Source organism: Triplophysa dalaica, chromosome 12, assembly GCF_015846415.1.
Source record: "Triplophysa dalaica isolate WHDGS20190420 chromosome 12, ASM1584641v1, whole genome shotgun sequence".
In the NCBI taxonomy this organism is placed as follows: Eukaryota; Metazoa; Chordata; class Actinopteri; order Cypriniformes; family Nemacheilidae; genus Triplophysa; species Triplophysa dalaica.
Genome location: NC_079553.1, coordinates 8,213,068 through 8,227,352, shown reverse-complemented (window position 1 = coordinate 8,227,352; position 14,285 = coordinate 8,213,068). Strand labels below are relative to the sequence as shown.

General features: G+C 36.2%; 1 protein-coding gene and 1 long non-coding RNA gene across 2 annotated transcripts in view; one reads left to right on the top strand and one right to left on the bottom strand.

Moving 5' to 3' along the window:
- The window catches only part of LOC130432784 (uncharacterized), a 32,138-nt gene extending 23,959 nt beyond the window's left edge, over window positions 1-8,179 (top strand). The window contains exons 2-3 of the long non-coding RNA XR_008908484.1: window positions 1,840-1,906; window positions 8,045-8,179. This is a non-coding gene — a long non-coding RNA (uncharacterized LOC130432784). The remainder of the gene's footprint in view (window positions 1-1,839; window positions 1,907-8,044) is intronic.
- On the bottom strand, window positions 6,903-14,256 carry il6r (interleukin 6 receptor). The gene is made up of 10 exons (XM_056762281.1): window positions 13,883-14,256; window positions 12,260-12,916; window positions 12,063-12,180; window positions 9,646-9,815; window positions 9,371-9,522; window positions 9,087-9,267; window positions 8,279-8,316; window positions 8,135-8,183; window positions 7,766-7,880; window positions 6,903-7,659 (listed from the first exon to the last, which is right to left on the bottom strand). Exons 1-10 carry the CDS (start codon window positions 13,977-13,979, stop codon window positions 7,383-7,385), a joined length of 1,854 nt encoding a protein of 617 aa, XP_056618259.1. The 5' UTR covers window positions 13,980-14,256; the 3' UTR covers window positions 6,903-7,382.
- Window positions 14,257-14,285: the final 29 nt, after the last annotated feature.

Genomic DNA, 14,285 nt, shown 5'->3' with positions numbered 1-14,285 from the left:
GGACACTGGCTCAGGCCGCCTCTCTGGCAGACATTTGTACCGCTGTGGGTTGGCCTACACCCAGTACCTTCACAAGGTTTTGCAACATCCGAGCAAAACCAGTGTTCCCCAAAGAACCAATCAAAGAACCCTTTTCTTATATTATAGTCTGAAGAACTTTAATCCACTACCAAGAACCTTTTGTGCAACAGAAAGATGTGGATGTTGAAGGTTCTTTATGGAACAATACACACAGAGAACAGTAATAAAATGTCATGTTTAAAATCATTATATAATTTATATATTATATAAGTAGCATGTCACAAAGCAACACCATTGATTATGAGCTTTTGTTTATGATTCTTATGCTTTAAGAAAATATTCTGTTTTTTAATTAGTAACTCGAGTTTCATTCATGTTTCTATAGATTTACAATACGTTTTTGCAACAGAATTGTTAGTTATCACAGTCCTTTCTTGGGCCATGGCAGAGGTTAAACATTAGGTTTTTGTACTCACTGGCACAGCATTTCATTACGTTTTGCTTCCACAGCATTAACCTGAAATACTTGCCCTTCTTGTATAGTTATTTTGCCAATCATTTAGGCATTCAAAATTTTGTCTGGATAATCCAGGCAAACACTAAACATTCCTCTTTCTTTCCTGCACATTTACTCTGCCTTATAGCCACTGTCCGTCTGAAACCCTGCATGTCCATATTTTGTGATTTTTTTTGCCACCTTTTTTGCCAAATTTGTCACCCTTTATGTTTGTCAATGGGTTTTGCAAATATCTAACCAATAAAACGTATTAAAAGGTTTCAGAAGGACAGTGACGATATATTTCATCCATGTTTTCATGGGTGATTGCCATGTGCCATGCCACATTAACATTTACAACTTATACAGTTACAGTAAAAATATAAGTGAGACCAGGGCTTGTAGTCACAAGGGAAAATTGTAAAAAGAGCTTAAGTTAATACTGTATAATTTGAATCAAGTCCAATTAGTGTAGTGGTTTTGTACATTTAAACAATTAAATAAACTTGATTAAATAAATATAATGTAAAATAGTTTGTGAATCCTCTCCTCCAAACTACTGTAAAGTCATTTTTTTATAGCTGTTGGTTAACCAAATGATTCCATTAAAACCGCATTGGCATGTATTTAGAAAATAACCACCAGAAAAGTTGTGTTCTTTAAAAAAATATTAACTACATTTTTTATGTACCCTTGTACAACTAGCCCTGATCTCTTCTTTAGATATATTATTAGTTATATAATGTACATGTCACCCCAACCTCTGTATAAAAAGGCAAAATGTTGACCCTAATTTGCGTAACAGAACTCCTAAAATTCCCTATTTGCACTATAATGCAAATATCCAATATCATGAAGTACACCACACCGTACATCAATGAGAAGCTTTGAATTTTCTATTTGCATTTGTATCTCATGCTTAACCTGCTACAATCTCTGATGGGGGGCATGTATAACGTATACAGTGATATTAAATTACCTATCTATATCTACATATCATATTAAATATATATATATATATATATATATATATATATATATATATAGTCTGTTCCATCTCTCTAATTTGAGAATTTTCTTGTAATATTATTATTTTTTTAATTAAAAGGCATAAATAAAACCCAACAATGCATGATGCAACTATAGTTTGCTACTAAATCAAGTAAATAGCTTAGTGGTACATAAGTGCCAAAATTCATAACTAAAAACTTAACTGATAGAAACTGTAAAATGTGAACCCTTTTAAGACGTTGGTACACATATCGCAGGGCATTAAAGCGCTCAATGGCATAGTGTAATCTGTGTGTCCACTTCTTTCGCAGAAGGCCCGGATCATCACCACTACAAGATACCATTTGATCTGTTGGGAAAGGACAACAGCAAAAGTCTGTAAGGCAAACTTATAAGTACATGACCTGCCGTTTTCAGCTATGTAAAAATGCATTTGTGGACACAGCCCCTTATGCATTTATTGATTCAAGTTATTACAATATTTTGATGGAAACTCACCCATTTCCACATTGAAGACAGCATTTCCAAAAGGCAAACAAACCACAAACCACCACCAACACACTTCCAATCACAATTAAAATAATATTCTGGATGGGTAAAACTGTTGAAATACATGACAACAGAAACAGTAGGCAGTCAAAAGATGTTTTTTTTAAACAAAGCAAAAGGAAACATAACATTAAAAACACTTTGCTGTTACCATTGAGGTCTTCTTTATAATTACAATCTTGTTTGTCTTCTGCACATGTCTTATTTACAGCCTGGGAGTCGTTGTTTGTTGATCTGCTTAGATCTAAAACTTCATATAAATAGACAAAAGTATATTTTATACATTAAAAAAAAACTTACATTGAAAAGTCAAAAACTGTGAGTACTTACTAGAAAAGATGATCTTACAATGAAGCTGCAACAGAATAACAAATATTGTTAGAACATTCAGAATGACATTTGATCATACACTTTTAATGTACATATACTATAGTTTTGTAAATACACGGACACATATGGTTTGTACCTCCTTACTGTTGGGGCAGTCAACATGCCATTCAAGGTTTAAACAGGTGCTCATGGTCAAAGTCTTTACAAATCCTGATGTTTTCCCACCGACAGTTGAATCAGCAATAAATGTTCCATTCTGGACACAGAAACTTCAGAATTACAAGCCCATTTTAAGTTATCTTATTATTATTTAAATGATTTGTTTAAATTGCACTAAACACACCAGGTAATACCACCCATGTTCGCAATGATCTGTTAGACGCATCACCACATTGTCAGGCACATGGTAAGTGTATCCCACCAAGGATGTCCAAATGTCCTCACATGAAGGTATTTCCTGCTTTGTGGGACATTCTGTCAAACAAAACTAAATTTATTCTAAATAGTAAAAGGTGTGTGTGTGTGACTATCCCTCCATTTTTAGGATGTATTACAAGGTCCAGCCTTTACAATTGTGGGTGCAATCCATTCACATTTATACATTTGGCAGCCGCTTTTATCAAAAGCAACTTACATCAGATTGTATTAGCACTTGTCTGCACAACTATCCAACAGTGACTCGGAAGAATTATGTCTGTCCGCCTGTTCATCTTCAATCGCACGCGACTTTTTTTTTTTTTTTTTTTTTTAATCGCACGCGACTTTATCAAAGTTACTTATTACTATGCTACGTCAGGCACGCGAGGTTCCTCTCTCATCCGGTCAAGAAGAGATCTCAAAAATCAAGTAAATAATCGACATTGGGCAAAAAAGTTACGTCTTACCACTTGATATCACGGCAGCCATTTCATGTTCCGCAGACATAAAAAGAAGAATTGCGCATATGTGCCTAATCCTTATCATTCTCATCACTATTTAGATAAATATCCGCTGTCACGTTCTTCTATCCTATGAGGCGCGGAAGTTGACAAAAGTGAAGCGAGTGCCGAGAGAGGGGTTGAGTGTGCGCGAGAAGGGTTGAGTGTGCGCGAGAGGGGTTGAATGTGCGCGAGAGGGGTTGAGTGTGCGCGAGAGGGGTTGAATGTGCGCGAGAGGGGTTGAGTGTGCGCGAGATGATTTGAATACGCGCGAGAGGGTGCGAATACGCGCGAGAGGGTGCATACTATAAACGTGCGCAAGAGGGAGTCGAGAGTAAATTATTCTGAAAAAGTAATTAATTACTAGTTAATCGTTACATATTCAATAGTGTAATTAGATTGCTGTCCAAATTATTCTGTCCAAAAAGTATTTAGTTACTCACTACTGATTAATTTCTATATCCTACATCAACCTTGATAAGTTAAGTGATTCAAGGATAGACATGAAACGGCTTATTTAATTCATTCAAAATAATAATATTATTAACTGACCAAAGTATTACAAATAGGAGCACAGATTTTAAAGTAAGACTTTGAATTTTGATGTCAATTACACCATTGCACACGCATATATTTCACAATGTATTTAGTTTAATTACATCAAAAGTAACTGTAATTAAATTACAGAAAACATATGAGTAATCCCTTACTTTACTTTTCAAGGGAAAGTAATTAAATTACAGTAACTAATTACTTAGTAACTAGTTACACCCAACACTGTATACGACAGTGTTCCTCCATTAACCTATGCCACTGATCCATGCTGTTCAAATTTCTGGAGCGCATACTTTCATCATATATTGTCACACAAGTGTTTAGTTCTGTAAAATATCTTTGAACATCATTGCACTGACAACAAGTGCACTGTAAAAGAATAGAAATAGAATTATAAAACGTGTCTTAAACATATTTAGAATTGCAGGATACCTCCGTTGACCAATTCCCATTCTAACTCATACGGTATTGGTCAACGGAGGTATCCTGCAATTCTAAATATGTTTAAGACACGTTTTATAATTCTATTTCTATTCTTTTAAAGTGCACTTGTTGTCAGTGCAATGATGTTCAAAGATATTTGGGTGTTGGAGTGTTGGGTGTAACTAGTTACTAAGTAATTAGTTACTGTAATTTAATTACTTTCCCCTTGAAAAGTAAAGTAAGGGATTACTCATATGTGTTCTGTAATTTAATTACAGTTACTTTTGATGTAATTAAACTAAATACATTGTGAAATATATGCGTGTGCAATGGTGTAATTGACATCAAAATTCAAAGTCTTACTTTAAAATCTGTGCTCATATTTGTAATACTTTGGTCAGTTAATAATATTATTATTTTGAATGAATTAAATAAGCCGTTTCATGTCTATCCTTGAATCCCTTAACTTATCAAGGTTGATGTAGGATATAGAAATTAATCAGTAGTGAGTAACTAAATACTTTTTGGACAGAATAATTTGGACAGCAATCTAATTACACTATTGAATATGTAACGAGTAACTAGTAAACTAGAGAAACATTCTTCCCCCAGTTTACAAACTTACACAAAGACTTTAACCAGTTTCAGCAAAAGGACAAGATCTCATAGATACTGGGAGAAAACTCAAGAAGCTCAAACCTGGCTGCAAGATATGTCAAGTCCTGCCACCACCAAAGAACAACCAGTACAACACAAAACAACACTGACAGGACAACACACACAAACTGACACTATCACCCTCATTTATAACTTTAATTAAAACTCTTTCTGTTTATATTGAGATGTATATATGTAACAGAGTCAAGCCAGTGAAGTGCTGAGCAAGTATGTAAACCTCACTCCTCTGCCTCAAGGACTCTCTAGCGACAGACGCTAGAGACTGCGGTCTTTAGCCTCCTCGCTAGATCGCTCGACTCCCGTGCAGAACCGGTTCGAAGCCCGCTTGGAGCAGGTGTGGTTCGTTCCGTCACATATATTTATATTTACTTATAGATTTATTTTTATTCTATTTTACTTTTATCTTAATCTGTATTTGTGCATGTTTAGATTTAATCTTGTGCTTTGGCAATGTAAAATGTTCTTTTTATCATGCCAATAAAGCTCCTTTGAATCTTGAGAGAGAGAGAGAGAGAGAGAGAGAGAGAGATATTTTCTTCTGTGACATACAGAGAATCGTTTTATAGGTTTAAACCTTTAGCAGGATTTGTTAAAAAAGCATACATCTAAAAAGTTTACAGATACAACAATGTGACGAAACAATGAATTAAAGCTTTGCAAATATAAACCAACATAAACACGTTTTATACTATCAGTGCTAATTTCACAGTTCAAGACAAATTGGCAGTTTATCATTTTATAAACTGTAATATTCTTAGAACAGCATCGATACTGAGACGGGAGAGAGCAATTGTGTAATTTATAAACGTCTGCATATATTGCGCAGCGGCTAGTCACCCTACTAAACTACTACACATTTCTTCAGGAACTTTCACACAGCATAATGCATAATACAACGATGCTCTCTACTGACCATTATGGAACGTCACAGGCTATTCTCGTAACATCGGTTCCCTGAGATGAAACGTATTGGGGACTCCCCTTCTCTAAACCTTACTCGTACCTTATTGTATAACGACAGTGGAAATTAAAATGTAACTTCCCAAGCACGAGCAATAAACCCATTGCTTGCCGAGCAAGCGGGAGCCAGGCCCGGATTAAGAATTCAGAGGCCCCTGGGCACAAGTGTTTTATGCCTCCCCATCACACACATGCGCACAATTAAGTTTTAAATGAGTCTATATGGTACTATGTGTATGAAACACCTCTATCCTATACAGGATTACTTTGACAAGTTATGTAACGTGTAATGTGTCACAGACGACTAGACTATTATATGTAAGTATACTTAGCCTATATATTACGAAATCATCGTATTTGTGTATATGTAAACATTTTGCAATGCAATTCAGCAGACAGGTTTTATACATACTGTGACTACAAGAAACACAACTGGACAGGAGAGATGAAAAGGGTTTTTTAAAGCAACACATATACTCTTTGTTAAACAAAGATAACTATGCAGATTCTGGTTCTTTTTTACTTTTCATATCACAAAATTGTCAGTTCAGGCCCACAATAAAGCTCTGTTTCTATATGCTGTTTGTAACATTTTACAACCCGTTGTTTGACTGCAGATACATTACTGTTTTTCTCTCCTATTTGTTTATTGCTTTAAAACACAAATGGTTTTATGGTTAACATAAAAGCACACAGAGTGAGATCAACACAGAGTAGAAATGTCCACATCCTTTGCTGACTACATATCCATTACAGCATTAAGGCAAAAGCAACAATATTATAACAGTCAATAATTCAAACTACCAACACATGTGCGTTCTCTTGATTTTCCACACACACCATTTTAATAATCTCCATTGAACCAATAGGTATTGTAAAAATATTGTACAAAAAATGAAATATCATTCAGAAGATACGGTGCAGCTCTTTGTATTTCACAAAAAAACTCTAACACAAAAACATTGCACACAATGCAAGATTTTATTGCATTTCAACAAATGTATTCAAAGCAATAACACCACAGTTTCCCTTTACAGAATTTTCATAATTATAGAAGTTTTATAAGGGTTTCAAGTAGAAAACTATTGTTTCACCTCTTTAGTCAAGATGGCCATTTTTTTCTTCCAAGTAGGTGAAGTTTTTATCACTTGGTATACTTGGAAACACTATTATAAAGACACTTGGCAGAAGGCAACCATGTTTAGAACAGTTAATAAAAAAGCATTTTAGCTACGCGGTACTGTTCAGCAGCAGGTGTGTTGCATTGTATAGCATTATAACCAAACATTCCAATAAAGCAACATGTCACTGGCTCCTATAGTGATTTGGCTATAGGGCCTACAATAACAAAACATTACAAATATTGTGATCAAATCATTCAAAGCCACAGAGTGATAGACATAAAATGTGATCCATCAGAGTCAGTCACATTGTATATTTCTTCATGTGTCTTGTAAAGAAGAGCTTATAGTCAATGGCACACCCTCAGTCGCCGGGGTCAGGAAGTAGTCTATGTTATGCAGGTGAATGCCCTCCTGTTCCTCTTGCTGATCAGGAAGGAAACGTTGCTGGTTGTGGTTGATAGGAGACAACAAAGAATTCCCCTCTTCTGGAAGCTGCACAGAAAGTACCGGAGGAGGAAGAGGGGGAGAGGAACGAGGGAGGAAAGAAAATAGCAAACTCTCTTTCCCTAGTGTAGACATAAACCGTAGCCTATGCCTGAGAAAGAGTCAAAGATATAGTGAAATGATGATATGTGGAGGTTACCATTTGTTTACTAATAAAAAGACAATAAAACAATACAATTTAGCTAAAGGAGATTTACCTGAAGAAATAAAGTGTGAGAATCATGAGGGCTGCAAAACAACACAGCCCACAGACTGCTGACACACAGAGCCACACTTTATCGCTATCATCTGCTCCAACTATGACCACCGAATCTGAGAGCAAGGGCAAGAGAAAGTGAGGACAGAGGTGAAATGCCATTTGGAGAGGAATACTGGCATATTGTTAAACTTCAGGAATGTTTCTAATAACCTTTTCCTGTTTTGTATTTTGAGGTACCACATAATAACTTTTTAATCTTTTGTTATTGAATTAACAGATGTGGGAGAAACAATATCTGAATTAGAACAATGATGTTCAGGTCATGTTCATGCTCAGGTCATACCCACTAACTCTTACCCAGACTCACCTAGACCAGGACCTTCTCCAGATCCCTCGGAACCTTCAGAAAACATCTCCTGCAAGAGAGTGAACAGATGTGAGATGTGCTGCTTTGTGCATGTGGATGCATATCATTGTGTTTTTGTATTGATATTACATTGAATAAACGTACCAAGCTGTTGCTTTCAAAGCTGGTAGTGGTCTCAGGAGCTACAGAAAAACATGACAAACAAAGATTAAAATGTACAAGTAAATATTCTTTGAGGAACAATAAATAGTGTTTTGACTACAAAGCTGCTCCAACATTAGAAATATATATATTAAAGGGATTATTCACCCAAAAATGTACTCCATTTACTCGCCCTCTCATCATTTCAAGCCTGTATGACTTTCTTTCTTGCACAGAAAACCAAAAAATATATTTTGAACAACGTTGGTTACTGAACAGTGGTCCCCATTCACTTCAATTGTATTTGCACAAAACCAATGCAAGTCAATGGGGACCGCTGTGTTTGGATGTGTGGATGAAAAGATTTGAAATGATAAAGGGTGAGTGAATGATAATAGAATTTTATTTTTGTTGAACTCTTTAAAGGAGTCATATGACAAGGCCAAAAACAAATGCTGGTTACACGAGGCGATCCAGGCAGGTCTGGGTGAGCATTTGCTTTAAGATAAAATGTATCTTTTGTTCCGACACTTTCATTTTTGCAATTTTACGTGTCTAATACATGCGCAACTTATAACACACCGAAGAAAACCATGTATTCGCACCATATGACTCCTTTAAGATGTTTTTAAGCATGTTTAATTGCATGAATCTATTATATTTTAATTTTGTTTCATTTGATTGGCTAATTTTGTACTTTTAACCATAAATGTGTAATAACTGTTACAGTTAGGATTTTTTTTAATTTGTTAAGATAGTTGTACTGGAAGTGAGATAAGAATACACATTTTTTAGATGTGTAAATATTTACCAATATATATATCGTTGTTTGACCAGGTCATTCCAAACACAGTGTCAGTCCAGTCACTGTAATGGCCATCAAACTCTTCTTTGGCCTGAATCTGAATCTCATACTTAGTGTGTGGCAGAGCATCAGAAATCGTAAAAGATAGGCGTCTGTGCAGAGTTTCTTTTATCCACTCTATCTGGTACTAGATACACCAACAGAAAATATAAAAAAGTATCAAACCCACAAATCAAGATGCACATTGATTTATCTACATGCAAGCAAATACATCAAAACTCCCATATTACCTTTTCTGCCTGTTGTGGTCGGTATCTCAGATAGAAGTCTAGGAAATAGTAGCCAATTTTCCAATTTCTGGGATAAGACCAGGACACTTTTAAAATGTTGTTTCTTCCCTCAACTGGTCTCACTTCAACTTTGGTAGGAGGGTCTGGTTTAACTACAAAGAAAATATGTGTTTTTATAAGTATATAGTTGTTAAAACGTCTTATTAAAGGTGCTGTAAGCTAAGACAAGCATAAAGAAACACATAGCCACTGGGATGAGTAATAGAAGCACGCACGGATCTCTTGTGGCGTGAAGGATATTTGAGGGCTGGTGGCGCTGCCCAATGTGTTTGTGACACAAAGTATTGCCTTATGGAGCGTTTTGTCGCCCTCCTCCACGGGGAAAGCACACCAACACCGCGAACTGAAGAATGAACACGGAGTACGAGTGACGTTACCCGAGTATCTTTGTAAAGAACAGGAGAAAAAAAGGGCGTTATTATACTGTAAACGTTTTCAAAACAGATATCATTTTTTTGCGGGACAGAATAGCACAAAAGCTGTTCATACATGTACTTTAATCTTCTGAAGCCTTATGTAAAAATGTATTATGCATTTTAAAGCAACACCTTGTTGGTTTTCAACCTTAAATTAATGTCTCTAAAATTATTTCAGTGGTAGAACAACTCTTAACCAGACGAATTCTTCTCCCACTTCTAGCAGAGCAGCCTCAGAGAGACTACAACCACACTAGCTGAGTCCTAATTCGGCACTGCCTCCTTTGAAGGCTGCATTTTTAAACAGATTGCATCACATCTGCGCGACTGAAGGCTGGGAAGGCTGTCCCGTTTTAAATGTTGTTTCAAAAGCAACCCAAAAATCAACCTTATTTCTGCAGGTTTTAAAGATAGAACAAATGTCTCCTTCACAGCTTTTTTAAATAATCATTTAAAACTTAAATTAAATAAAAGTATGTAATTCACAAAGACGGTCAATTTCAGTTTTTTATTATATATATGATGTTGTTAATTAACATTATTGGTGCATTATTTTGCTCAACTTAATATAATGTTGGGCTGTTTTAATCTACATAAACGTGTCATATTCTCTGGCTCTTTATCTGTTTAAATAAATCAGAAACGTCTCTGCTGTGTCCTGCTGTTGTCAACACGCAACATGGGCAGCAGGTGATGCAATAACACTGAAAGAAAATCTGTTGGAGTAACATGAAAAAATGATGTACATTGGTTGCACAAATTAAGTTATGTTTACATAATTTCATTATGTTCATTTTGCCGAATTAATGTTTGTTAAACAAACAAACGTTTCTTATTTTCATTTATCGTTCTCAACATAAGTTAGTTTATATGATGTGACATAACATTTTATTTTATCTGTAACAAGATATGAAGCTACCCAAGCTAACGGATATTCATATTCAAAAATGTAACCGACCACTAACGTAGCAAAGGCAACGCTTTCTAAACAATGGTTACCACAAAACTTTAAAAACATAAGAAACTCCTCTATAATTCTCAAAGATAAATGAATATTAAACCCTAACAAGTATTTCTCTGTACTGAAAATCACAAAAATCAACACTTAATTAAGAAAATAACTCTCAAAATGCAGTCTTACACAAAGCTTGCTGGGAAATATAAATCCCCTGCCTAGTTGTAACAATTATGTTAATACAACACAAATCATTTATGTACTGCCAACATGAATGGATTACGTTACATAACTGAACATGAAAAAATCATGTTGTGACAAAATAGAACAATTTAAAAAAAAATGTGTTGCTGATTTAACTTTTTTAAATAAATTAAATTGGACAAGCAGCAATATTTTTTTTTTTTTAGTGTAAGAAGTCCTCTGCGACTTTTGAGGCTGTGTGCTTTGGAGAGCAATTCCTTTTTTTCATCTCAGCGACCTTATAAGGTTGCGGCCCCCGAATTGGTGGTCACCCTAGCTGTGGCACACTGGCACAGCGAAAAATTTCAGCAAGCAACAAAACTAAAGAACATCTAGTCACCTGTTTATTCATTAGATCATCTCTGATCAGTTAATTTACCATTAGATACCACTAGAGAAGCTTCGCGTGAACTTCTTCCCTTTTACGCCTGTCTGCTGTCTGATTAAGAGGTCAGGCTGATCTGAACAAAGCTCCTTGAGTAAGGTACGTTTTCGGATTTATCTGAGCCTGCCATTGACACACAATTGGAAATTGCGCCACTACAGACCCACCCTGAGTATAGAAGTCTGAGGCGACAGACAAATCGCCCATTTCAAATAAGATTTGTTGACGCTGATTGGGTAAATTTTATATCACGTCTTCAATCAGTTGTATATCTTGAATCAGGATTTGACTAAATTCTTCAAAGTCCCGCCTTCTGTGGGCGAGATCTCGATCGCCCCTCAGCTGAAATTGAGACGTGCAGTAGGCAGAACCCATATTCTGATGGTGAAAACATATATTTTCCACATATGATTATCTATAACATTACATTACGCAAATATACAATACATTTTTTTTTATTATTATTTTGTGTGTATAGCTCAGGGAGGGCGGCGCCCTAGCGCCCTCTATTGGCCAGCCGCCACTGGCAACTATCCCTTCAAGACATCAAGTGAATACTGACACAGTTGTGATAAGTGATGATTAGTTTGAAGTAAGTTTCATGTTTACAGACATGCACGCACACACACTTACCTAAGGAGGAGGTAACAAAGTGGCCGTGGGGTTATTGGTTCTTTGGATGTCCAATCACAGCGGACCTTGCTAGTTTGAGTCTTCCTGGAGCAAATGATCGTGGGTCTCTCTGGGGATGCTGTAAAAATAACACAAGTGATTCAGTGTACGTCTTAAATAATATATTAATACATCTGTTTGTGGAAAAAAGTCCTCACCCCCCACAGTAATGTTAGTCGTTGAAATCCATCTGTCTCCTCTATAGCAGCTGTAATTTCCAGCATTGGCCAAGCTGAGATGGGGAAGCCGTAAAATCCCTCCCCTTTCAACACCCACACGCACTTGTTGGCCATTCCGAGTCCACCACGTTCGCTTTTTGATACCCCTGGTCACCCTGGAACTTTCCTCCTCATAATCGTAGTCATCATATTCATCTTCCTCTGAAAAGGAGTTTGTTCCCATGGTAACCGCATACGCCTTCTCCTGTCTAGCTCCACCGGCCCCATCTGATTGGGTGGGTCGATCAACATCACGCAAGACACGCCTTGAAGGGGGTCGATCCTCTCTTATAGTTACAGAAGGTTTAACAGTGACCGTTGTGTTCTCTTTAGGTTCAGTATACATTCTGGAATCAACAGTCTTCGTGTTTGTTCCAGTTGTAGCACTTGCTTTGATCTGATGTATACTATTATCTTCAACATATACGGAATCGCTTTGGGTTGTAAAGCCACCATTTACAACTTCTGACCTATTTCTGTGTTTTTTATGCACCACTGTGGCCAAAACCAATGGCACATCATTCACAGTGACATCACCTCGGCAGCCCAGCACAACATTGCTTCCTATCTGCAATACCAAAACTCCAGGAGGGGGCTCTGAAAAAATAAACAGTCCACTGTAGTCAAACAATGTTACAATAGTTGACTCAGATTAAATCCTGAAATATCTTTGTCCGCATGTCACATGTACAAAGATATCAAGTCTGAGCACATACACGAGTATATTTCATAGTTCATTGAGTTAGTTAAATATGGAACCAAATTATGCAACAGAGAGCTACTTTTGATTTCAGTTCCTTTTACTAAGATCTCCCAGATTCGTCCCCACAAACTTTCTGTCTATCTAAATTAGTCTAACTGATCTAACATGTAGCACCAACAGATTGGCTATAGGCTTTATTTTAAGATAAGGCAATTCTATATACTTGGGCCTGGTTTATGGCTTACAGCTTATGTCAGGACTATGCCTTAGTTGAATTAAGATATTTATGTCGCTTTTATAGAAATGGCTTAGAAGAATACGTGACTGGTGTGCATCTTGAGACAAAACAATGGCACGGATATATTTTTAGACATTTCTGGGCAAGTTATGTTGAGTAAGGCAAGGACACACATTCATTTGAGGACTAGCCTTAAACCTTGTCTTTGAAACCGGGCCTTACAATTATTAGAAAATGTAAATAGCACATTATGTATTTTTCCAGGTTCATGGTACATTGTAAATAATATGCCTGCAAGTAAAAAAAGGTACCATCCCTTTAAAGTATAAGGTCATGAATAATAGTCAATCACTTTAGTTGTTGTAGGAAAAGTCATTCTTACATGTTAAGCAAGTTCTTATTTACTTATATTGCTCACTGTACATTTTTTAAAGATGTTGATATAGCATTACGGTTAAAATTACATCTCAATATTAACCATTAACCACATAATCGGACCCTAATTCGCAGCAGAGGTTAAACACAATCGTCTAATAAAACTGACTGACAATATACAGAATAGGTAAAATAAATTTTACCCACCAAATCAACAAACGAATAAGAGATCTTAGGTGAAAGTTACCTTTGCGAGGACACAGCTCATCTCCTTCACGATAACAGTGAACTTTCATCGCAGACAAAACAAAGACGAGTAACTTCAATGTCGATCTGCTCCACATTGTACTTAATAAGATTTTTGCTTCCAAGAACAATTAGGCACAAAAGTACTATTACGCGCATAACGGGACATTTGACAAGTTCAACGTGTAGACTGTTTACATTTTCCTCCATCAGCACTAAGAGACCATTACGTTAACATATTCATTGAAACGATTCATTTCAATTCTTGATCTATTCGAACTATTATATTTTCACTTCGGCTCGGGGTCTTGTATATATGATAAATCCAGAAGAGTACAGCCCCCTTCCTCTTACTCCGCATATTAACTATCTGCTACTTAAACAAATCCGCTCTTGCGAAACTG

What these genes read in the sequence shown, in the direction of transcription:
- il6r (XM_056762281.1), bottom strand. Translation starts at nt 13,979, where the DNA reads ATGTGGAGCAGATCGACATTGAAGTTACTCGTCTTTGTTTTGTCTGCG. An exon ending in GACTAACATTACTGTGGGGG is followed by an intron (nt 12,181 to 12,259) that starts GTGAGGACTTTT and finishes TTATTTTTACAG; the next exon opens with CATCCCCAGAGAGACCCACG. An exon ending in AAACAACGATATATATATTG is followed by an intron (nt 8,317 to 9,086) that starts GTAAATATTTAC and finishes GTTTTTCTGTAG; the next exon opens with CTCCTGAGACCACTACCAGC.